The sequence below is a fragment of the Balaenoptera borealis genome (genome assembly GCF_965194805.1).
Source record: "Balaenoptera borealis genome assembly, chromosome: 14".
In the NCBI taxonomy this organism is placed as follows: domain Eukaryota; kingdom Metazoa; phylum Chordata; class Mammalia; order Artiodactyla; family Balaenopteridae; genus Balaenoptera; species Balaenoptera borealis.
The window spans coordinates 41,229,762-41,255,026 of NC_138875.1; the positions used below are offsets into that span (position 1 = coordinate 41,229,762).

At 46.1% G+C, this 25,265-nt stretch overlaps 1 protein-coding gene across 5 annotated transcripts; it reads left to right on the forward strand.

Moving 5' to 3' along the window:
* Positions 1 to 48: 48 nt before the first annotated feature.
* Positions 49 to 22,274, forward strand: INO80C (INO80 complex subunit C). 5 transcript variants are annotated; one of them, XM_082354412.1, is made up of 5 exons: positions 49 to 343; positions 15,055 to 15,165; positions 16,132 to 16,243; positions 17,001 to 17,068; positions 21,845 to 22,274. In XM_082354412.1, exons 1-5 carry the CDS (start codon positions 188 to 190, stop codon positions 21,983 to 21,985), a joined length of 588 nt encoding a protein of 195 aa, XP_082210538.1. In that variant the 5' UTR covers positions 49 to 187; the 3' UTR covers positions 21,986 to 22,274. The 5 variants fall into 5 exon arrangements, with proteins under 5 accessions (XP_082210538.1, XP_082210539.1, XP_082210536.1 ...); XM_082354413.1 differs by having other exon boundaries at positions 21,880 to 22,274; XM_082354410.1 differs by having other exon boundaries at positions 15,055 to 15,163; positions 16,094 to 16,243.
* Positions 22,275 to 25,265: the final 2,991 nt, after the last annotated feature.

Genomic DNA, 25,265 nt, shown 5'->3' on the forward strand with positions numbered 1-25,265 from the left:
CGCCCGGAAGGAAGAGACAGCTCCGAGCTCCGCCTTTTAGATTTGGCCCAGAGAAGTCAACGAAAGCTGTCGGAGTCCAGGCCGGGTTTTCAAAAGCATTAAGACGGAAGTAACGGCGGGCCGGAAGTTGCAGGGCCTGCACTGGGACCGAAGTGGGGAGGGGGTAGGAGGAAGACTCGGGGTAGGAATGGCGGCTCAAATTCCAATTGTGGCCACCACTTCCACTCCGGGGATAGCCCGGAACAGCAAGAAGAGGCCGGCCAGTCCTTTCCACAACGGCAGCAGCGCCGGGGGCTATACCGCCAGTAAGAAGAAAAAGGTGTCCGCCTCCGGCTTTGCGCAGGTACGCTGTCACACCCCTAGTCTGCGCGTTGCCGGGGCGGAGAGCGCGTGCGCCGGGCTGCGGGGCCGGGCACTGGGAGGCGGGGCGCCTCGCGTGGGCGGGGCCGTGCAGTCGTACCTCTTGGGTAAACGCAGGTGTCTGGTGCAAATGAAACATTTTTTCCCCTTAGTTTGCATACGTGGAGTTTGGTTAAAGAACGACCCGCGTTGCATTGTCCATGAGGAGAACTGGGGAGGTGGGGAGGTTGTTATTGCCTTACTAATAGAGACGCCCCTTCCCGTCGGGGTCGCGATTAGAGCGAGGCTCGGGACTTTTCTTTATGTGAGTTTCAGTCAACCAGAAGTTCTCCTCTCTCACCTTCGTCCATTCTGCAGACATTTACCGAGTGCCTGTGAGGTGCAGAGCGCCCTAATGAACCGTGTGGAGGAACACAAAGATGTATTGATACAGATGATTTCCCTCATCCTCAGAAAAGTGCTTTTTTGACCCTCAGTTTCCCTGTCCCAAAGTGCGTTTGGTCTTACCTCATGCGGTTGTTATGAGGATTCAATAAGATCTTGGCCCTAAGCTCGGAGCACAGCGCCTGGCACAGACTTCACAGCATCTGGGCGATCGGGGCTCCGCAATTCCAGCAAAGAATTTTCAGCAGAAGAGTAGCTTGGTTGATGAGTGTTTTTCTTGGCTGCTGCATTTTATTTAAAGCAATGAGAAAGCAAAGATGTACTGTGTTATTTTGTGCTCTCCAACACATGGCGTGGCATCCTAAACCCAGAACGACATTCTAGAGATATTAACTATCTATGGCTTCCTTCGTCGATAATTGGTAGTGCATTTTTTCCTTTTAAAATACTTTATTGATGTATGATTTGCATACAGTAAAATGCCCAAATCTTAAGAGTACTGATCAATGACTTTACATATGTATCCACCGATGTGGCCAGCATCCAGATTAAGATAGAGAGCATTTCCAAGAGCCCCAGAATATTCCCTGGTGACCCTTTCCAGTTAGTACTCTCTTCCCTCCCTGCCAGAGGTAACCAGTACTCTGACATCTCTACCCAGATTGACTTTGCGTTTTTGAGCAGAATATAAGTGGAATCATACAGAGCATATTCTCTTGTGTCTGTTTGGATTTCTCTGTGAAAAAATGTTTGTGAGAGTTATTCATTCATTCATGTTATTACCTGTATCAGTACATAGAGTATATTGTGTAAATATACCACAACTGATGAACATTTGAGTTATTTACAGTTTTTGCTCTCATGCATAAGCTGTTCTGAACATTCCTAAAAATCTGGGTAGATACATGCTTTCATTTCTCTTGGGTAAATGGGTAGTAGTGGAATTGCTGGATCATAAGTTTAGTAGTTGTTAAACAGTATTTCCCAAAGTAGTTGCACTATTGTGCATTCTGAGCAGCAGAGTATGAGAGTTCCAGTTGCTCTACAACCTCAACAATACTTGGCATCAAGTCTTTAATTTTAGCCATTCTGATGGTTGTGTCATGGTACTTCTCTGTTTTAATTTTTGTGTCTCAGATTACTAATGATGTCATCACTATTTAATTTGCTTTTGACCATTCCGATATCTTCTCTGAAGTGCCTGGTTTTTTTCTCATTGTGTTGTTGTTTTTTTGGGTTTTTTTAAATTGTTAATGTATAGGAGTTCTTTATATATTATTGGTTGGAGTCCTTTGCCAGATATATGCATTGCAAGTACTTTCTCCCAGTATGTGCACGGTGCATGTTGATATCCAGCTGTGCTGAGACCAAGGAATGTAGTCAGTACATATTGGGAGGAATGACTGTTTTGACCCTAAAGGTAGCATTGATCATCAGCTCTCCCACAGCAGGCTTCAGAGAGTGGACGAATGACTTCAGGAGACGCTGGGAATTCCCAGTAACCCAGCTTGGTGGAAATCACAACTCTGGTGGTCTTAGAGCTCTCAGTGAGGGGAAGGGCTGCCTGGGTACTCCCTGTGGGTCTTCTCCATCTCATCAGCCTCTGCGAATCCTCAGGCTAGAAAGAGAAGGGCATTCCCTGGAATAGTGAATTCTTTTCTTTGTTCTCCTCTTCCCAGCTGGCATTTAACTAATGAGGTATATAGCCAGTTACCTGACTCCCACCCTCAGCATCTCATGAAGAAGGAAAAAAACTTGGCTTCTGTCTCCAGAAAGGAGTCTTAGTTTTTTTTGTTTTTTTTTTTCCTGCTCTAACATAGCATTCCATCCTAGTTCCCTTGTCCACAGAAAATGCAGACATTTGTGCAATGCTGCCCTGAGGGCTGTCTGGAATCTTCCTGAAATGACCCTTATCTGTGTCCCCTCCTCAGCCTTTATGTCCCGTTTCAGTTGAGCTCAGTCAGCAAGAATTTATTTCTGGTATGTCTCCAGCAGTATGCTTAAGACATTTCAAGGGATTATAGCTTGTCCCTGCCATCCCAAAATCCTTCCAGGAGGAGAGAATGACCTACACATATTGTATTAGTTTTCTACTGCTGTCGTAACGAATGACCACAAATTTAGTAGCTTAAATAACACCCATTTATTAGTTCCTGGTTCTGTAGGTCAGAAGTCCTGGCACAACAAGACTGGTTTGGTTCCCTGCACAGGGTGTCACCAAGCTGAAACCAAAGAGTTGGCCGGGCTAGTTTGTTGCCTGGATGCTCTGGGGGAAAATCTTTTTTTGAGGCTCATTCCGGTTGTTGGCAGAATTCAGTTCTTCGCAGTGGTAGGGCTGCGGCCCCTGTCTCCTTGCTGTCGATTTGTCACTGTCCACACTCCTAGCCACGTGGCCTCCTCCATCTTTATTTATTTATTCATTATTATTGGAGTATAATTGCTTTACAATGTTGTGTTAGTGTCTGCTGTACAACGAAGTGAATCAGCTATATGTATACATATATCCCCTCCCTCTTGGACCTCCCTCCCACCCTCCCCCCTTCCCACCCATCTAGGTCACCACAGAGCACCCGGCTAAGCTCCCTGAGCTATACAGTAGGTTCCCACTCGCTAGCTATTTTACACATGGTAGTGTATATATGTCAATCCCAATCTCCCAGTTCATCCCACCCCCCTTCCCCTCACCCCCTGTCCACACTTCCATTCTCTACATCCACATCTCTATTCCTGCCCCACAAATAGGCTCCTCTGTACCCTTTTTCTAGATTCCACATATATGCCTTAATATATGATATTTGTTTTTCTCTTTCTGACTTACTTCACTCCGTATGACAGACTCTGGGTCCATCCACGTCTCTACAGATGACCCAATTTCGTTCCTTTTTACGGCTGAGTAATATTCCATTGTATATATGTACCACATCTTCTTTATCTGCGAAGCCAGCTATGGAGAATCTCTTTTGTGTCTAATCTCTCTCACACCTCAAATGTCTCTGACTTCTCTTGTCTCTGGCTCTGAACCAGCTTTAGAGAGCTTGCATGATTAGGGCAGGCCCACCAGGATAGTCTCTTGTTTAAGATCAGCTGACTTGAGACCTTAATTATATGTCAAATATAAGATATATATTGCAAACCCCTTAAATATATCTCAGATCCCTTCACAGTGGTACGTACATTAGTGGTGCGTTTGCTTAAAAATGGGGAGAAGGTGTGTGTACACCAGAGGCCGGGAATCTTAAGGGCCATCTCTGAATTCTACCTATCACATATCTGAAACAATTAGGAAAATCTCGTCATTTCTAACCACGTCCCAAAGCCGATTATAGGTCTTCTCTGGTATTGGTGCCTTAGTGGTGGGACACAGGAAGATGAGGATTCAGCGTAGGTGATGGTCATCAGAGAAGGAGAGGTGGGGAGGGAGAAGAGGGACTAGAGGTGGCCTTTGAGGGGTGGTGGGTTTGGATGGGGAAGGCCTTCCGGAGTCGGCACTGTGTACATGTATCAGATTGCTCAAGGTTTCATCAGTGAGAAATGAGTGGTTTTTTTAATATAAATGATTGTAGTTCTTGAGTTAAAAGGGACTTTAGAGATCTTTCAGTATCTAAATTTCAGTAGTTTCCGCTATTTTGTATCTTACAAAAAAGCAGTGTCTGTAAAACTTTCATGGGATTTAAAAATTTACAAAGGACATTTACATAGACATTAGAGTGCTTTTTGAAATTGGTGAAAATAACTCAGTGGATTCTTAAGGTGGGTTTTACTTTCCAGAATGTGCATGCTATTTCTAAAGTAAAATTGAGTGACTAGATGAAATTTAAAGGGCTTTCTGCTTGGAAGTCCTCAGGGGTTGAAGGGAATATTTTTGATCTAAAAGTATTCTGAGCAAAGCATTTATAGACGTCTCCTTTATGTCAGCCCTAGAAAATGGTATTAAATAGTTTAATAGGACTAAAACAATATTGTTTTATTATTCCATCAAGATGAATCTTTAGTTCAGCAGAAATTATTGATGTTTATGCTTGCTAAGTTGTACAGATTGTCACAGAATTACAATTCTGTGTTTGGATTTATATTTTCAGTGTAACTAATATAGTTATTGATTAATTACATCATAATCTGGAAAGTGCCATCTCCCATCCATTCTGGTCATGATATTTTGAAAATGATTAGTGTTAACTTGGGTTGGAGAACAGATACACTGTGCTGTGCTAAAGTGAAAGAAGTCATGATAAATAATAATAATATTTATTGGGCATTTAGTGTGTACCAAATGTTGTTCTACGCACTTTCTAAGTACTATCTCATTTAATTCTCTGTGAATTGTTATTCTACAGGTAAAAAGACAGGAGCATAGAGAGGTTAAGTAACTTTTCCATGGTCACACAGCTAGCAAGTCGTAGGGTCAGTATTGGGACCGAGACAGACCGTCCAGAGTCCACATTTTTTTTTCTTGACTGCCTCTCTCAATATCATTCTTACCACTCTCTACCTTAGAAGATGTAATTGGATCTCTAATGTAACCAAATCCAAGGTGCAGAGAAAAGCTTTGGGAGGGGATTTTATTAGCTCAATACAGGGCATTATAGACTTTCCAAGTGCCTATTCAAGTTAATAAAATCTACAGAGAAACCTAATTGACCTATATAGACTGAGTGTTACCTAATAGGCTGATTTGTGATGGTGAAGCAGTTAGCAAAGCATCTAAATAAGTTGAGAGGCAGCAGTTGCTTCTTTAGAAGGTTAGTGCAGAGTGCAGGTGATGGTAGAATCTTCTGTAATTGGAGGCATCCAGAGAACACTGGACTGATTTGATTTATTCATCTAAAAAATAATCATTCTACCCCACCTTTTAAAAAAATCATGATAATGTTAGTTTTCTTTTTTCTATTTTAAAGTGGACACAAAACGTCAGCCAGTCTTCTTCCTGCGCAATTACTATAATTTGTGTTTCCTACGTGTTGGTATAGTTTTTCATAAACTATATGTGGTGTGTAACATTGCATGCCCTGCTTTTCACTTAGCGCTGTTTTCTCTTTGTTTGTTTGTTTTTAGCTGCACCACACAACATATGGGATGTGGGATCTTAGTTCCACGACCAGGGGTCGAACCTGCGCCCCCTGCACTGGAAGCGCAGAGTCTTAACCACTGGACCGCCAGGGAAGTCCCACTTAGCACTGTTTCTTGACCCTTTCTCTATGTTGATAGTCTTCTCAAGGAATTAAGTGCTCTTATTTAATTGACTTGATTGAATGTTAGGTTGCATCTCACTTTTTTGGTGTTGCAAGTAACCCTACAGTAACCCTGCAGTTTTAGACTAGGGTCAGGTATTTGAACCTAGACTACTATTAGATAGATGTAACTGGGCATTGGATTCATGAATGATAAGACAGAGGACATTTGTCTCCCTTCTGTGTAACCACAGACAGAAGGCCCCCTTTCAGTCTGAGTCAGGGCCCTGCAGGCTGCCAAGGAGACACGAAGTGGTGCATTTGGGCTCTGGTCGGGCGAGCTGAGGCCTTGCTGACTCTGGAGCAGTCCTTTGATGGCGGGCCGGGTTCCTCTTCCTTGGGACTTAATCAGCTCTTTTCGTGCTGCAAAGAGGGGACAGCCCTTAGGGCCGGGCGTCATTCCTTTCCTCTGATCTCAGGGCTTTTGTGTCTTGGGGCGGGACAGTTCAGCTCCTAAAGTCTCTTAGTGTTAATAATGGTTTAGTAACATGGAAACTATACGTCATTTCAGATTGTACTTCATTGCAGCCCAGCCTCACAGACTTGATCTTCCCCTTGACGGTACGTCTCTCCCTCTCATCCCATCACTAACAGAGCCGGGCGTCCAGCTTGGCTGAAGCCCAGGGGAAGGGAAGAACGAGGGCGCAGTACCATGGAGGGTGGGTTTAAAGAGGAAAGGAAAGCAGAAAACCCCGCTCAGGGCCCAGAGTCGGGTGTTGTTTTGCATCTGGTCAGAGAGGGAAGCAAGCCTTCACTGTTGCAGAGGCAGCAACCGGCCCCAGATTGACGTGGCCTAGTTGGTGTCAGGATGGCGTCCTTTCCTGTCGCATCCTCAGCGTGACTCCTCAGCGGGGGTTCGGCCTGCTGACGAGGGAGGAGATGAGGATGGGGTGACCAGATGAACAGGAGGGTTCGGTTCTGGAAGTCAGCGCTTGAGCGCATCACCTTCACCTGCTTCTTGCTGCTGGAGCGGCTGATGCAGGCTCCCGACCCTCTCTTCTCATTGCCTCCCGTCCTCTGTCCTCTGTCCGCCGGCATGTCCTCTCCCGGGGGGGGGGGGGGCTCCCAGACCTGCCAACCCATGTGGGCTGCAAGGCACCTGCTTTCCTCCGCCGCCTCTGGGGCCGCACCCCTGCCCAAGTCCCGCGAGGTGTTTCTGCTGCGTCCTCCTGGGTCTCCTGGGGCCTGGGAGCAAACAGCCAACCTCAAAGGATGCCCTTGTTGCCTCCCAGGATTTCACTGTGCACCCGGCGCCTTTGAGCCCCGCACTAGGAGTCAGGGAAGAAGCAGACACAGAGAGGGAGGAACGCAGGCTGTTCTGGCCCACAAGAAAAAGCCGAGGTCCCTGCTGAGGACGGTGGCCTGCAACCCGGGCGTGTTCCATGGGTGGTTCTGGAATCACCATAGGAGGCCTTGGGGCCTGGTTCTTCATTTCCCTCTAGTATCTCCTCTTTGCTTCTGAACAGTTACGTTTGTTTATTGTTTCCCAGATGGAAACAACATTATGTAAGCAGTCATTTTCTTTATGAAAAACTCAAATGAAGTTGAAACTTACCGTGGATCTTGCCCCGGGAAACCTCTTTCACATTCCACCTGTTTTTCCTGAGTTGGCCCTGGCTGGCTTGGCTTTTCTGCTCAGACGTGATGCTCACTGCACAGTTAGTTAGTAGGGTTGTTTTTCTCTCTCTCCCTTAACTTAGGCTACCCTGTAGGCCCAGCCTCCTGACGGTCCCCACCCACCGGCCTGCTCCTAGCTGGTGTCTTGCTGTGCCCTTGTGAATTGTCGGATTCCTGGGGAAAACAGCCCCTATCCTTCTCCTGACGCTGGCAGGTGGCCTGCTCACCTCACAGGCCTTCCAGCCAGTGGGGCTGGGCTTCCCGCTTCGGCGCTGTGCCACCGCCTCTTGACAGAGCAGGCCCCTGTCACTCTTCTACATCTGTACGCCAGCCATTGCTTCCTCCGCAGGGCCCGTGGCTCATCCGCTGCTAGGTTGGCAGCTGGCTGTGTGCGGGGGAGGGCCTCACATGGCCACTGTATTTTTTTTTTTTTAATTTATTTATTTTATTTATTTTTGTCTGTGTTGGGTCTTCGTTTCTGTGCGAGGGCTTTCTCCAGTTGTGGCGAGCGGGGGCCACTCTTCATCGCGGTGCGCCGGCCTCTCACCGTCACGGCCTCTCCCGTTGCGGAGCACAGGCTCCAGATGCGCAGGCTCAGTAGTTGTGGCTCACGGGCCCAGTTGCTCCGCGGCACGTGGGATCTTCCCAGACCAGGGCTCGAACCCGAGTCCCCTGCATTGGCAGGCGGATTCTCAACCACTGCGCCACCAGGGAAGCCCCCCACTGTATTTTTTTAATCCTCTAAATATTTTAGTGTGGATTTCCTAAAACCAAAGGCATTCTCATACATATATAACAGCAGTACAGTGGTCAAATTTAGGGAATGAACGTTGAAGCGACGCTGATACCTCATATACAGACCTTATTCTCGTCCTTTGTCTGGTCCAGGATCCAGCCTAGGCTCACACTTTGCACTAAGCTGTCATGTCTTTTTAGCCTCCTGTCATGTGAAACAGTTCTTCAGTCTTTATCTTTCGTGACCATGACACTTCTGAAGAGCACTGCTCATTGTTTCATAGACGCTTCCTCAGTTCGGGCTTGTCTGATACTTCCTCGTGGTTAGGTTTGGGTGATACGTTTTTGGCAGGAGTAGAGAAGATGCTGTTCCCTTCTCGGCGCTTCATGTCGTGGAACTTGGTGTCGATCCATCCCGCTGCGGATGATGTGTCTGTGAGCACTTAGTAAGTTAGTGTCTGCCAGTTTTCTCCACTGTGAAGTTATTATTTTTCTGTTTGTATTAAAGTATCAGTGTCTTGAGACTGTGTATATCCTGTTTCTCTTCACACTTGCCAACCACTTTTAGTGTCTGTTGATGGTTCCTGCCTGCAACAGTTATTATAGTGGTGGTTGCCAAATGGTGATTTTCTAATTCCTTCTTTCCTTCTACAATTATTAGTTAGAATCCTGCTGTGAGCAAGAGCTTTCTCTTCTCTCCCATTTCCTTTGCATTCTTACAGTCAGTGTTTGTATTCATCCATTCTCATTTTGTTCTCTGGGTTACAATCCATTACTAGCCTTCTTCATTCAGTCTTTCATAAATGTATTTATTTGTTTATTTGTAACAGCTTTATTGACATATAATTTGTATACCATAAAATTCACACTTTTAGAATGTACAGTTCAGTGGTTTATAGTAAATTTACTGAGTTGTGCAACCATTACTACTATCTTATTGTCCAATATTTCCATGACCGCCCAAAGCAACCCCCTACCCATTACCAGTCACTCCCCATTCCCCTGTCCTGCCAGCTCCTGACAACCACTGATCTACTTTCTATCTCTATGAATTTGACTACTTTAGGTACCTCAGATAAGTGGAATCATACAATATGTGGCTTTTTGTGTCTAGCTTCTTTCAGTTAGCATAATATATTCAAGGTTTATCCATGTTGTAGCATGTATCAGTACTTCATTCCTTCTTACAATTGAATAATACTCCATTGTATGGATAAGCCACAGTTTGTTTATGCATTCATTAGTTGATGGACATTTAGGTTGTTTATGCTTTTGAGCTATTATGAATAATGCTTCTATGACTATTTATATATGGATTTTTGCATAGACATATGTTTTCAATTCTCTTGGGTATATACCTAGGAGTTGAATTATTGGGTCATATGATAATTCTATGTTTAACATTTTGAGGACCCAGCAGACTTTTTTTTTTTTATTACATCTTTATTGGAGTATAATTGCTCTACAATGTTGTGTTAGTTTCTGCTTTATAACAAAGTGAATCAGCTATACATATACATATATCCCCATATCCCCTCCCTCTTGCGTCTCCCTCCCACCCTCCCTATCCCACCCCTCTAGGTGGTCACAAAGCACCGAGCTGATCTCCCTGTGCTATGCAGCTGCTTCCCACTAGCTATCTATTTTACATTTGGTAGTGTATATATGTCAGTGCTACTCTCTCACTTCGTCCCAGCTTACCCTCTACCCACCTGCCCCCCCACCCCGTGTCCTCAAGTACATTCTCTACGTCTGCGTCTTTATTCCTGTCCTGACCCTAGGTTCATCAGAACCAATTTTTTTTAGATTCCATATATATGTGTTAGCATATGGTATTTGTTTTTCTCTTTCTGATTTACTTCACTCTGTATGACAGACTCTAGGTCCATCCACCTCACTACAAATAACTCAATTTCATTTCTTTTTATGGCTGAGTAATATTCCATTGTATATATGTGCCACATCTTCTTTATCCATTCATCTCTCGATGGACACTTAGGTTGCTTCCATGCCCTGGCTATTGTAAATAGTGCCAGCAGACTGTTTTTCAAAGTGATTGCACCCTTTTACATTCTCACAAGCAATGTGTGAGGGTTCTAGTTTCTCCACATCCTCACCAACACATTGTTATGTCCTTGAGTGTAGCCATCCTAGTGGGTGTGAAGTGATATCTCATTGTGGTTTTGATTTCTATTTCCCTACTGACTCATGATGTTGAGCAAATTGTCCAGATGTGGCCAGTGGGAACCTCTTCAAACTGACTGCTACGTCCTTCAATTTACCCCCATCACTTTTCGAGTGCTGTAATGGACTTGAACTGTGTCCCTTTAAGGTTCATATGTTAAAGTCCTAACCCCCAGTATGCCTCAGAATGTTACTGTATTTAGAAATAATGCCGTTAAAGAGGTAATTAAGGTTAAATGAGGTCATAAGGGTGGAACCCTAATTCAATATGAATGGTGTCCTTATAAGAAGAGGGAAAGACAAGAAAGGGGTGGGGTGGGGAGGGCGTGTATATAGAGGAAATGCCATGTGAGGACACAGTGAGAAGATGGCCATCCACAAGCCAAAGAGATAGATCTCATAGAGAACAGACTTGTGATTGCCGGGGTTGGGGGGGGGGATGGGTTGGGAGTTTGGGGTTAGCAGATGCAAACTATTATATATAGAATGGATAAACAAAAAGGTCCTACTGTATAGCACAGAGAACTATACTCACTATCCTGTGATAAACTGTAGTGGAAAGCATGTGAAAAAGAATGTATATATATATGTATAACTGAGTCACTTTTCTGTACTGCAGAAATTAACACAACATTGTAAATCAACTATACTTCAATAAAATAAAATTTTAAAAAACAATTAAAAAAGAGAGAGAGAGAGAGACAGGTCTCAGGAAAACCCAACCCTGCTGACATCTTGATCTTGAACTTCTAGTCTCCAGAACTGTAAGAAAATAAGTTTCTGTTATTTAAACCACCCAGTCTGTGGTATTTTGCTAGGCAGCTCTAACAAACTGATACAAGCATTTTCTTACTTTCTGGCACCACGAGGCTCATCTTGTACTTTCCTGCCCCAACCCCAGAATCAGCCATTTCTTCAGATTACTAGTTCTTGGAGAACAATATTTAGAAACCAGGATCTATACCTGGTGTCCCTATTGTTCATTGTTCCCAGCCGTCTCCATGGAAGAGCTAGGAAATGTAGGTGTGTGTGTGTGTAAGTGGCCCCCATGCTTTGACATCATATAGAATTTAAGAAACTCATGAGGCTAATGATAGTCTATTATATTTACCCCATTTTTTTTCACTCATTCCATTGTTCCCCTTTTCTTTCTGAAGTTCCCAGTCTTCTGTTATTTTTTTTTATGTTTTCATAACAGTAGGTGATACCTGGACTTTCCAGTGCCATTGGATATGAGTTTCAGGAGACACTGAGCCTGGATCACTTAATGCCTCTGTATCCATTTCTGTGTTTATCTGTCTGTATATATGTTAGAAACCATGAATTCCTATTGCTAACCTGTGATTTCCATCCAATAGCACAAGATTCATTCTAGCCGCCCCTCATTCCTTATTTGCCTCATCTTAGAAGGTGTGTAGCTTCAGAATTATTAATCTGTACCCTTGTGAGAAACAAACCTACCAATTGTTCCTGGTTCTTTTTGCCTCTAACCTTAGGTTATATGGTCAGAATACTATGTTCACATCACTAACATTATTTCTCCCTTCCTCCCCTTCAGTGTGGTTGTGTTATTCATTCAGACCTCAGTTAAGTTGGTTTGTTTTCGTTTGTATTCCATTTTCTCTATCTGCTGCCCAATCCTTGTTGGTTGGTTTTATTTATTTGTTTGTTTGTATGTGAAACTTTAACATGGTTCAAAAGGTCAAAACTTTACAAATAACTATACCTGGAGAAGTTTACTCCTCTCTTGTCCTTTCCCATCTCCCCTTCCTCCCACCCTGTTCCCTTGTGCCCTATAGGTAACCAAGCCCAGTCGTTTCTGAATTATCCTTCCTGTGTTTCTTTGGGTTTGGTCACTGCATCCCATCCAGAGACGATTCCTTACAGTGAACTCCGGAGCATACACATCTCAAATACTGACGCTGGCATGGAGTGATGCTGTGTTGTCTTATTCCTTAACTCCAATCAGTTAATCAGTCAGTGATTATTTGGGGCTTACTCTGTGCCAGGTACCGGGTTAGATGCAGGGCACAGAAGACTGGCCCAGATGGTGAAGCAGGTTGTTCTGACCCCCTGTGCCTTCTCACCCTTGGAATCTGTCCCTTCCCTCATCTGCTTACCTCTCTCCTTTGTCTCTCCTTCTTCTGGTCTGTTGTTCCCTGCCTGTTTCACAAAGCTGCTGTTATTTCAGTGACTAACCAAGACTTAAATACTAACTATCAATCATGTATCCAATTTATGATATTACTCTTACAAATAGTCAACACTAAATAACATTGACAACTGGCCAGAACTACTCAAGGTAACGCTGGTTACTGATTAAATGTGATGGGAAAAATCAAATCTTCCTCATCAGATTGGGTCTCCCAGGACACATGTATGTGCGGAAATACTATGACCATGAAGGAAAAATCACAAGGGCAATAAAAAGTTGGTTATGTACAAAATGCTAAATCTAATCTTTGTTGTAAAAGTAAAACTGACATGGACTAATCCCAATGGAAATTTTAGTGGAGCATAAATAAAAATGGAAAAAATGGAAACTCTTTATGCTTACAGAAAATGACTCCATGGATTCTGGACCAGAAAATACAAAATACAGGAGGGAGGGGGAGCAAGAGGGGAGGCTGGAGAGGAGGCCAGGGGGCCAGACTTTGTGCCTAATTCCCAGGGCGGTGGGAAGCACTGATGAGTTGTAAATAGGGAAGTTACGTCAAGTTTACGTTTAGAAGTGTGTCGCTGAGTGTGCTGTAGAGAACGGAGAGGGCAAGATGTGTGCTTCTGAGGCCCTGCCCTGAACCCCAGAGCTGAGGAAGGGCCAGATAAAGGCGAAGGACTGGGGAGGGAGGGGAGGATAGGAAAAGAAAGAGAGAGAGAGAACTGTGGCTACAGATGGTGGGAAAAGGATGAGAAATTGGGAGTGTCTTAGTTCTTAGAGAGCGGATATCTGAGCTAGGCCTTGGAGGGGAGAAGAGTTAGGAAAGACGGTGAATAGGGGGAGGATAAGGTGAGGGGCAGTCCAGATAGAAGAGGGGTTGTGAGCAGAGGAGAGGGAGCACAGGCCCACAGGAGAGACCCTGGAGAGGAGTCTCGGAAGGCGTGTGAGAAGAAACTGTTCGGGGAACTATTGCAGCAGGGCGGGGGGTCCCTGTCCCCCCCACCCCCCAGAACTCTCACACACTGCTGCTGGGAGTGTAAAAGAGTGCAGCCATTTAGGGAAATGATCTGTCAGTTTCTCATAAAGTTTATTCACCCTATAACCCATTCCACTAGTAGGTATTTACCCAGGAGAAGTAAAGACACATGTCCACATAAAGACTTGTACAGAATGTTCACAGCAGCTTTATTTATAATAGCTGAAGACTGAAAATGACCCACATTTCATCAACAAGAAAATGGACAGACAACATTGTGGTACATCCATACAGCAGAATACCGCTCTGCTGAGTGGTATACAAATTCTGTGAAACAGACTACCAGTCTATGCAGCGACATGGACAAACCTCAGAAACTTCATGCTGAGCTAAAGAAGCCAAACACAGCAAACAATACATGCTGTCGGATTCCACTCATATAAATTTCTAGAACAGGCCAAAGTAACGTGGTGGAAATCAGAACAGTGGCTGCCTGAGGTTGGAAGGTATTGACTAGGAAGGGGCATGAGGGAACTTTCTGAGATGACGGAAATATTCTGCCTCGTTAGGGACCTGGATTACACAAGTGGAAGCATTTGGCAAAACTCATGAAACCTACACTTAAGATCTGCACATTTCACTGTATGTAAATTATATATCAATTAAAAAACAGTTTATTGCGGTCTGGGAAGATTGGAAATAGCATTACAAATCAGAAGTGATTTCTTCCTTTGGCTTGTTTCTTCTTCCTGATTCTTGGCTTCAAAGGTCTTTTGTTTTAAAGTGCATTAGCCTGCTTGTCAGGGCACTCTCTGCCGCAGCCAGCTGACCGTGGCCCCCAACCTGCTCTCCCTTTATCCTCCGTGCTCAGAATGCCCACATCCTGTTGTGCCCTGACGCGTACCAGCTCCATCCTGGGTTCTCCAGCCGATGAGACCCTTAAAGGGGCTGGACCTTTTTTGTCTTAATGTTTCAAGACACAATTTGACAAGATGGGCAGGAGTAGGGTCCATGTGGTGTCACGGAGATGGTGGGGCCTTTGGAATTGGCTCCACCTGGGTTTGAATCCAGAGGTAATCCCTGTGTGGCCTTGAACCTGTATACCTGAGCCTCAGTTTTCTTCTGTGTAAACTGGGGATAATAGCACCCACCTTGTAGTAGTGAGAGCCCTGTGCTTGGCCCTCAGGGGAGCGAGGAAGCCTGGCGGCTGGGGTCCTCGCCGCCTCTGCTGTGGCTTCTGCACAGCGGGTGCTGCTTCCAGGCTCTCCCCCGCTGCAGGCCGCCCGCTGGGGCTCTGGGCGCACCGTCTCCCCTCGCGTGTCCGGTGCTGTCATCTTACCTCTCGTTGAGAGCTGAGTTAGGAAGCTCAGCCAAAGGACACTGACCTCATACTATTCTTGTTATGTTTTAAGGGTATCAGCATGGAAGGCGTGAGTGAGAATAAAATGGTGCCCTCTGATTTTAGCACAGGACCTCTTGAAAAAGCTGCCAAACCTTTGCCATTTAAGGATCCCAACTTTGTGGTAAGCATCTAAGGTGTTTTAGAAATAAAAAACCAAACAACTATACCTCGGCCCCTGATCTCGCTGGGCCTGCAGCCCAGGCAGCACTGGTGCCCCATCTCCGTCAGCCCAAGTCACCACCTCCTCCACCGTGGGCTGTTGTAGGAAGGATAGGGGCAGGAGAAGAAGGCCCTTCCTTTTGACCTCCCAGTGTGCCAGTTCCCAAGGATTTTGGTGTCCTTTGTGGAATTCATTAAAGGATACCATTTTGAGAGTGGGTCACTTCCACGATGATTGCTCACCTTCCTTCTTCGTAAGATTTAGATGAGGCTTGAAATAATTAACTAAAAGAGGAGTGCTTGAGGGGTAGGATAAATGACATGATTCAGATTATACCATTGAAGTTTATTTTTCATTAATTAGCTTTGAAAATACAGCGTTAACAGTGCCTGTAACAGATTTTTGTATTCCTTCCATTTTATTTTGTCATCGTCATAAGACAAAAAAGAAAAAAAAATTTCCAGAAGGCTTGCTGTGCCATGATTGAGGCTTCCTTGGGTTTTCCTGGAGCACCACTAATTTACAAGGTGGAGACTGGCCCTCAGAAAGGAGTCTGGAGATGTGGTCATGAGTTTAAATCTAACTTTGTAGTAAATTTATTTTAAAGTAGTGGGAAATTCATGAGTGAATTCCATAAAGTTAGACCCAATAAAGGATGTGATTTTCTATGTGCATATAAAAAAAAATTAACCTTTTGTTTCTACTCCATTAGCAACTAACTCATATGTTTTGACAATCCAAAAGCCGTGTTATTTTATAAGTAAGATTAAAGTGTATGGTGTAATACTTTTTTAAAAAGCCTTAGGGTACACTGACTGCTGATTGAATGAGGGGTTTATTACAGTTATGAATATGCATAAATGTCAGATACTGAAATGATCATCTCCACTGATTTCTGTTTCTTCTAATCCATGCTTTCGCCTCGAGCACTCTGGCCATGGTGGCGCAGCGGCTGGCAAGAAGAATAGAACCTGGAAGAACCTGAAACAGATTCTGGCTTCTGAAAGGGCATTGCCATGGCAACTGAACGATCCTAACTGTGAGCTGTCTAGAACCTCCGATGTGTTTATAATGTCAGACTAGGAACTTTCTTATAACAAACCCACATTATTGTGTTTGCATTCATGTAGAAACAGTTTTTAGCTTGGGAATTTTACAGTGGCATCCATATAGGGAGATTATGTGTATATTTCCTCATAGCTGTATTCTGTGTTGAATCTGTGTGTTTGCGTTGTCATGGATGTGTGGTTTTTAGTGTCACTGTTAACATTTCAGTCTGCAGCAGTAGTATGCTGCAGTATTTCCAAATCTGTGTTATATGTTCTGCTCAACTTCCATGGAAAGTACAGGTTCGAACTTCCTTCCATCTCTTGCCCCACTGCACGTCTTTCATGGGGGTGACTCAGACGGGTGACAAGCGAACTAGTCAGTTGCCTGGGTGTGGACATTCCGGTGTCCGGATGCTCAGATCCAGTTAGTGGGTTGTCTGGCATCTCATCACATCAGTCCATGTAACCAGAGACAGTGAAAGTAGCTTGTGGGCAGATGAGCTTTCCGGTGGTTCTGCTGGAGTGGAGGGTCCCTGGGGACAGGGCACAGCTGGATCTGGAGCCTGCACTTGGTCTATGACATCCTGCATTATTTCCCCAGAGAATTCTCTGGGTACTGAATCACAAAGTAAAAAGTTCAGGAATATTATCAAGCAGTATTTTAGGGAAAAAAAAAAAAAAAAAGGGAAAGGATCTGAATGTTTTAAAGCCAGTTTAGTTATTTTCTTTTTTTTTTTTTTTCCCCAGACTTCAGTATTGATGCTCCTCCATCCTTTAAACCAGCTAAGAAGTATTCTGATGTTTCAGGTCTTCTTGTGAGTATGATTACATCTCTATGTCTTACAACATTGAACTGAAAAGGAGATTTCACGGTACTGTCTATTTAGAAAGTGTTGGATATTGACACTGGTCCTGCCAGAGCCCGTGTACTCTGAACAGGTAATGGGTTTGTGCGGAAGCATTCACCCAGTTATTTAAGAGCGGCTGCAACCTGGGGCATCCGTGTGGGCAGCCTGGAGCGAGGGTTGCTCCCGAAAGCAGGAGACCTGAGTGTTAGTTTCCCTTCCTCTGCTTGGTAACTATATGAGAGAACATGAAAGAAACAACAATTTCTCTTTTTTATTGCTGAAGTTTAAAAAAAATTCCTGCAATTTAGAGATGATTGTATTGGGTTGGCCAAAAAGTTCGTTTGGGTTTTTCCATAAGATCTTATGGACAAACCTGAACAAATTTTTTGGCCAACCCAACACTTTAAAAAAAAAAATTTAAACTTCTTTAAAGAGGCACTATGGTAAAGATAGTGGTTTTCAAATGTATTTTTAAGCATCAGAATCCCTTTTCCAAATGAAATCTTTTACAGAATCCCCTGGAGCCCACCTGCCCACTGTGACCCCGTGTGGATCTGGTCCTCTGCCCTTCCCCCCACTCCCCACCCCAGGGACCCCTATGGTGCTTCTCGGGAACACAGTTTGAAAACCAGCAGTGCAGTTGGACAAGTGGGACTTGGGTAAGTCCCTGAACCTCAGCGACCCCAGAGAACCTCGTTTCCTTGTTTGCAGAATGTGGATGAAGTGTGGAACTTTCCGCTCACCTTCTTCATCCTTTTTCATTATTATTAAATTTGGAAGATGGGCTTCTTCTCATAACTGTAGAAATAATGAGACACCTCACTTTTTGAAGCTCATATACATCATTTAAATGCTTTACCTTTTCATGAAGATGTGTAACTCCAACTTCTGTAACACACTAAATTAATGATATACATTTTAATTGGGAAAGATTTTTTATTATATTTTTGAAAACAATGTTAGTTTTCCTCTCTGAGTTAGTCATATGTTTTAGCTTTTCCTCCAGAGAGCACACACTCTTCAGAGTACTACAGACTTGTTAACATAGACCTTAAATATAATGAGCCTAAAAAATAGGGAGAGTAGAAGCACTATAAAGTGACGTGTGTGTGTGTGTGTGTGTGTGTGTTGTGTGTTATGTGTTGACTTCTTCTTTTTGCGTCCATTCATGGGCATGTATCTTTTTCGAAAGGTCCCCTGAGGGGACTTCCACTTGAGAAAAATATTGTCGTCTTATGCTATGTCTTGTCTACTGCCTGAAAATAGTTGCCTCATATATTTGACCCATTTTAATAGTTGTTTATGGAAGGAGGGCTCATCTGGCACAAGTTATTCTGTTATGGCCCAAAGTGGAAATTTCTCCCTGTACCATTTTGTGCTGAGCTTGTAGCAGCCATGGTTTATGGCCAGACTTGGAGGGTGGCCCCTTAGAATGGAGCTTTATCCTCACCACTATCAGGCAGCTCATCTGTTAGTGGAGTGGTTTTCACACATTAGGAGGCATGAAAATCATTTTGAGAAGCATTGTTCCAGGCCCCTTTATGCCATTGGCAAAGGACTTGTCATGTTATACATAACTAACCTCTTGCCCCACTATATGTAAGAATTAAGACATTCTGAATAAACAAAGAACTCTACCAAATCATTGAAAGACAATCCCATAGAAGAGTCAGCTAAAAGAATATGAATAGACAATTACAAGGAGGAAATACAGATGACCAATGAGCAGATGTTCAATCTCAATGATAATTAGGAAAAAGACTCATCAGGTAGGAAAGAAATGAAGACATTTGGTTACATACCTTGTCACCAACATAGAGAAATGGACATCCTCCTACATGGCTGTCTTGAGGTGGGAGTCACATTGGTACACATTCTCGGGAAAACGATTGGCACTACCTATCGAGACAAAAAGGTAGAGGCTTACGACCTAGCAATTTGCCTTCCAGCCAGCTCCCTAGAGAAATATTGTGTACAAGGAGCTTCATGCAGAAATGCTTATGAGAAAATGTGTTAGCAAAATATTGGAAACAACATAAAGTTCAACCAGTGGGCTAGGGCTGGGGAGTTCATACTATTCTGTGAGCTTGATGTATAGGTAACAACATGGGTAAACTTCCAAGATGTGGTGCAAAGCAGGATAAGTAGCATGGTACCACTTCAGTAAAACTCAATACACAGTCACAAAAAAATACTGGGCACTTCTCTGGCGTGTTTGTATGTGTGTGTGAGGGTATATATATACACAAGGTCTGGAAGGGTGCCCGCCTAGCAGCACTTTCCTCAGGGGAAGACAAAGGACTTCTGGATGGTAGATGGTAGTAAAAGGAGACTTCAGTCTTAGTTGCAATGTTTTCTTTTTTTTAAGAGGAGAATATGTTCACCTGTTACTTGTATAAATTAAACTTACGTAATTAAAAAATAAAGCCGGGCTCATGTTTACACTGACCCATCTGTTCCAGCCAGTGGCCATTTCCCCTGTGCTGGGGCCTGGCCGGAAGGGGTGCAGGGTCACACCTGTGTTCAGCCCTTGTTACAAGGCTGTGGAAAGTACTGCGGCTCTGGGTGAGATGGGGGAGCAGTATATACTGCCTGTCCCCCTGTAACAAGGGAGGCATTAAAGCCGTTTGCTGCCTGCCCTCTGGGCAGGGGGCCTTTGCTTCATTCAGGCTGGAGGGACGGAGCCCAGAGGAGGGCAGACCGCAGGAGTCCAGTTCTTTACTCGTTCATCTCTGAGGTGTCACCCAGCCTCCTTCCCTCTGTTCAGAATACTAGGTCAGGTCTGGTCCGTGCGAGTCTTTGTTTGACCTCTTTGTTGGTGCAACAGTTCTCTGTATTCCGCATTATTTGTTCAGCAGCCTTCTTGGCAGTGAGGCCTGAGCTTGGGCGGGCCGGCTCGGCACAGTTTGGTGGTGGGAGTGAGGCAGCCACAGAGATGGAACCAGGCCAGGGCTGGTTCATCCACGGAGGCGAGATGATCAAAGCCAGACGCACATGCCTGCGCCCCTGCTCGGAACTGCAGGGCAGCTCCCCTGCCACTTAGTACATCTAACTGCCTCATGGCCAGGAGCCCTCAGAAGGGACCTGCTGCTGTTTTTCTAGTTAAGCCTTCCTTTATATGAGTGGCATGAAAGGAAATGTGGTACAGAAAGGCAGTATCTAGATTAAGCCAAAGGATCAAAGTTTTGTTTTATATAGAGCTTTAATTAATTTTAGCTTTTTAGGAATAATCTCATTTTCCTGACACACAGACCTCAAATACCTTAGGGAGATCCCCAGTGATGGAACTGAAGACTTTTTAGAGCATGAGAAACCCATGACTAAGTTCCCTTCAGCTTGTTGCTTCTTCACCAAGCCTCCCTCCCTCCGTAGATCACGGCGCGTCTGGGTCCACGCAGAGATGACCAGCACTGGCACAGACAATCCACCCCTGAGTAATTGGCTGTTATCTGTCTAGACGTTAATGGCATCTTTTATAATTTTTTAAAGGAGCTCCAAATGACTCACCCTCATGTTTTCTGTTTCAAAATCTGTAGGAGGCATGTGCCTTGAGGTAGATAGTAAGTGAATATTTTCTCCACTCTGCACATGGGGAGAACAGACCAAAAGAGAATTTTGATATATCAGTGGGAAACAAGTTCTCTTTTCTGTGACTCTCCCCATCGTTCATTTGTTTGTTCATTCACTCATCCCTCATTCATGGTAGCTGAAGGCCCACTGTGCGCTCTGCATCGCACTAGGAGACAGTACAGCCAGGATCCAGTGATAAGCAAGCCACAGGGTTCTTGCCTCGGGCAGGGTCGTGAAGTCTAGGTCACAGCCTAGACTTCAGGCAAAGAGTCACACAGATAATAAACGTAAGAGCAACAGAGATAAGCATTCCACCGGAGATAGGGGTGCTGAGGTGAACGTGAGGATAGGGTCCTGACTGCCTGTGGGGACAGATAAAGCTTCCGTGATGATGCGACTTCGGGGGCTGAGTCCTGAGGGATGAGCAGGTGGTTACTGGGCAAGGAAAGGGCAAATGGGCAGGACGGGAGGGGGGCGCTTAGAGCCGGGGTGCTTGGAACCGGACGGTGGGGACCCGTGGCTGAGGAAGGGGCTCGGGAGGAGGGGCCCAGGCAGGGTCTGAGGAGCTGTGCTGCGGACTGGGGCCATTGAGAGGTTTCATGAGGAAAGACACGATCGGAGCTGCAGGTTGTAAAGAGGCCCCTGGCTGCAGGTGTCGGATGGCAGCCCTTTCCAGTGGAGGAGGGTGGGTGGCCAGTCCGGCACCGCAGGGTAGCCGAGGGAGCCATGGAAGTGACCTGGGGGCGGTGAGGGGGAGCAGGAGAGGAGCGCACTGGGAGTCGGTGGCGTGGGGACGGGGTGCCCCCCCCACCCCGGGGTGCCCCCCCCCCACCCCCGCCCTGGGTGACAGATCCGGAGCATTTGTTTGAAGCAGCTGGAGTCTGAAGGCAGGGATCAAGGAGGGATGATCAGCACAAATTCAGTTTGGACCCTGTTGCTGGTAGCCCTGAGGCACCAACCAGAAGAGTCCCGGTGTCCGATGTGGTTATTCACCCTTCCTCCTGGCCATACCCTGAAGCCTTTCTCAAGTCTGGGAAGATTAATGTGTCTTTGCCAAAGTGAGCGATCTAGCATTCTTGGTGACAGAGTCAGACACGATGAAGACGTTTTTCACTTTCAGTAAAACAGAAAAATAATTTTTATCTTGATCTTACATCTCAACTCCGACAACAACTTTCTGCCCTTCTCTGTGCCTGTTTCTCACCCAGGCCAGCTACACTGACCCCCAGAGCAAGCTGCGCTTCAGCACCATCGAAGAGTTTTCCTACATTCGGCGGCTGCCGTCCGACGTGGTCACGGGCTACCTGGCCCTGAGGAAGGCCACGAGCATCGTCCCCTGAGCCCGGAGAGACGGAGCATGAAGTGGAAAACTGTTTCAAAGGCAGACTTTGGACTCAACGTTTTGTTTTATGGAAACGAACTCATTCTGTCAATCTGGAAATGTCAGTGTTGGGCCTTGGAAAGAATGTTTGGCTTTAATTTAAGGAGGTTTTTTTGTTTTCCCTCCAAGTGTGATATTTCCTGTTGAACTAAATTATACTTCAGTTGTTGCCCCAAGTAAAGTTGTTTGACAAGAAAATATAAAATTGTGCTTTTAATTTAACCCAAGTAAGTCCTCGAACTTTTGCTTCAAAGCTATAGACTCTTATAACATGTTTAAAGACTCGACAGTGAGTCCGGACAATGAGGCTGAATTATTCCTGATCCCGGGGACCCCCTCTCTGAGCATGCTCAAATTTGTCGCTGATCAGATTGCTTGGAAGAGGTCCAGAATTGGGGCTGGAGAAGAGAAAACTGAGGAACTCACCCTGTCACACGGGGTCAGTCCTCATTCTGGGCCTTGGCCTCTGAATCAGCCTCTCTTCCCTTCCCGGCCTCCAGAACCGAGAGAGATACGTCTGTTAGTTAAGCCACTGAGTGGTCTGTGGCATTTAGAGCAGCCTGAGCTGACTAAAACAGCAGCCCCGGCCCCTTTCTGGAGGTGTGGGGTATGACCATTGTCACCCCTTCCAAGCAGGATGTCTGTCCTGGTACACGATGCTGCCTGCTCCAGAACAGGGCCTGCTTCCCATCCTCCGAGAAGAGGAAGCGCTCCTGGGCCAGGAGAAGGAGACGTGCTCCAAGCTTCTCTGAGCCCCATTCCCACAGGTCTCTGGGGGGCAACAGTGGAACCAGACCCTGGGGCTTCTGGGCCAGAGCTGCCTGTGCTTTGGGTGGGTTAGGCCCCCAGGTGCCTTTGCTTTCTGAGGGAAAGCCTCTCCTGCACCCCTCTGGGCATAGAGAAAGGAAAAACAAAGCCGAGAGTCAGCTGGGGGCCAGCCTGCTGGGCAGGTGGCAGCTGCCGGGAACCTGGCTTTTCCTTTCCTCCGGGTGGGCGCGGCAGCCCCTGTGTCATTCAGCCCCTTCCCAGCAGCTGGTGGGGAGAGTGGGAGGGGTGCGGTGTGGCTTCTCCCTCCCCCACGGAAAGGGACTGAGGTGAGGCCGGGAGCGCGAGGACCTTCTCTAAGCCCGTGAGCTCTGAAGCCCTGGAGCCTGCGGCGCGGGGTCCTCAAGCCTCAGTGCTAACAGAACCACCCGAGGCCCCGCTGTCACACAGACAGGGGCCCATCCCCCAGGGGTCTGATCCAGAGATCGGGGGTGGGGCCTGAGAATTTGCATTTCTAACAAATGATTCTGATGTTGCTGGCCCCAGGAACCGTACTTTGAAACCCACTGCTGACACGGAAGTTCTCTGCAAGACCAGAGGCTGCTTCCTGGGTTCCCACTCTCGCTCCTGCGTCCCCTGCCTGCACTCAGCCTAGGAAACCCCCATGGAGCGAGTGAGTCGGGGGCCCTTCTTGCCTTGCTTCCACCTTCTATGACACAAAGAACACTTGGGGCAGGTGCACTTCTCTTCCGTGAAGACCCCCCGTTTGGACCATGCCCCACGATCCTAACCATTTCTAGAAATGGAAATTCTAATCATTTCTAACACTGCTTGCTGGCCGCTACCTCAGTCCTGATTTCAGACTCCCCTGGGCCAGGTCCAGGAGGAAAAAGGATCCCTGCCTGGCACACGGCCACCGGGGGGTCCCACAGACCCCTGCAGGCCTCTCAGGGTTTGAGGGGGGTGGGTGTGCACCAGAGCCCCCCGTCAGAGTCACCTGGGACCTGTTAAAATGCAGATTCCTGGGCCACACCCTACACCTTCTAATCAATGCAGGGAGTGGGGCCCAGGCATCTGCATTTGACAAGTATCCCAGCGTGCCTGTGACGCACAGGAGGTTGAGACCGCCGCCTTCCGCAGGCAGAGGGGAAGCACGTGTGCTGGACACCTGGCTCCCTTCTTTCCTGTTCCCCTGCCAGGCCTTCCTTGCCAGCCCTTATTTTGGCCAGAGAGCTGAGTTCTGAAGGTCAGGTCACTTCTCTCACCCCAAACAACAGGGATCCAGGCTGAGCCAAACTAAGCTTCGAGCTGTGAGCAGCTCCAAGAAGGAGTCCTCCCCCAGGTTCTGAACAGGCAGGTAATTTGGTGCTGAAACAGCCCTCGCTATGCATGCCTGGTCCAGCGGTTCTCAGCCCCGCTGTATGTTAGCATCACCTCTGCAGGGAGACAGAGGGGTGTAGAGGGAGGTGTCAAAATCCACAGGGATTCGGATTCAACTGGCCTGAGCTGGGAGGGGGCAGGGAGTGTGCTGCCGGGCATAGTATTTTTTAAACTCCCCAGATGCTGCTGATGTGCAGCCAGTGTTGAGACCCTTGCTGCAGCTACAAAGAGAATATTTCCCGTGGGGTATGGGGTACGTTTTCTAATTCACAGATCAGCTGGCTCTGTACACCCAGGCTCATGGGCAGTTTGGAAGGGGGTTCCTGTGTGTGTGTGTGTGTGCAGGGGTGTGTGTGTCTATTTAGGATTCCTTTTTACACAGCTCCGCAGCACTGGAGTCAGAAACACAAATGTCACTGAAGATTCCTCCCTGCTCCATATTCATCCCTCATGTTCAATCTGACCCAAGCCCCATTTTTCTCACACTGATACTTTCTCTTCTTTCAGCTCTGTTCCTGCCTGACCTCACTTCCTGTCTGGATGTTTTCAGTGTCCTCTTAAGTGCTCTTTCCAACAGTCTGACCCCCACCCCTCTGCTTTCCCCTATGCTGTCAGAGGGCCTTTCCACAACTTTGGATGAACTTGACTTTGCCCATCACGGCACATCCACTGGTGATTTGTCTGAGATACCTTGTCATTTCTGGCGCTGACCTGTAGTATCCAAAGGATGAACTCGGTCCTTTAAAAGAGAAAACAGTTGAAAAACCAGATTGTTTTCATAAGACCAAACTGAGGTCCAAGCTGCTCTGAGTGGAGTTTGACTCTTTCCCAATATCTGATACTTGTCTTTAATAGGAAGAAAGCAATCTACTATTGGGAACAGTTTAGAACTAACTACCTGTAATGTTGGACAAATGCTTTCGAGAGCTGAGGGCAGTCTGTGTGGATGAGAAGGACCCATTTTGTCCCCATCTCCCAAGTTAAAGCACGCATCCATCTGGATTTTGAATGTGTTTTGTAACTGGGCTAAAAGTATTTTCAATAAGAAATGTCTCACTTCTGAATCCG

What these genes read in the sequence shown, in the direction of transcription:
- INO80C (XM_082354410.1), top strand. Translation starts at nt 188, where the DNA reads ATGGCGGCTCAAATTCCAATTGTGGCCACCACTTCCACTCCGGGGATA. An exon ending in ATTTAAGGATCCCAACTTTG is followed by an intron (nt 15,164 to 16,093) that starts TGGTAAGCATCT and finishes GATCATCTCCAC; the next exon opens with TGATTTCTGTTTCTTCTAAT. An exon ending in GCAACTGAACGATCCTAACT is followed by an intron (nt 16,244 to 17,000) that starts GTGAGCTGTCTA and finishes TTTTTTCCCCAG; the next exon opens with ACTTCAGTATTGATGCTCCT.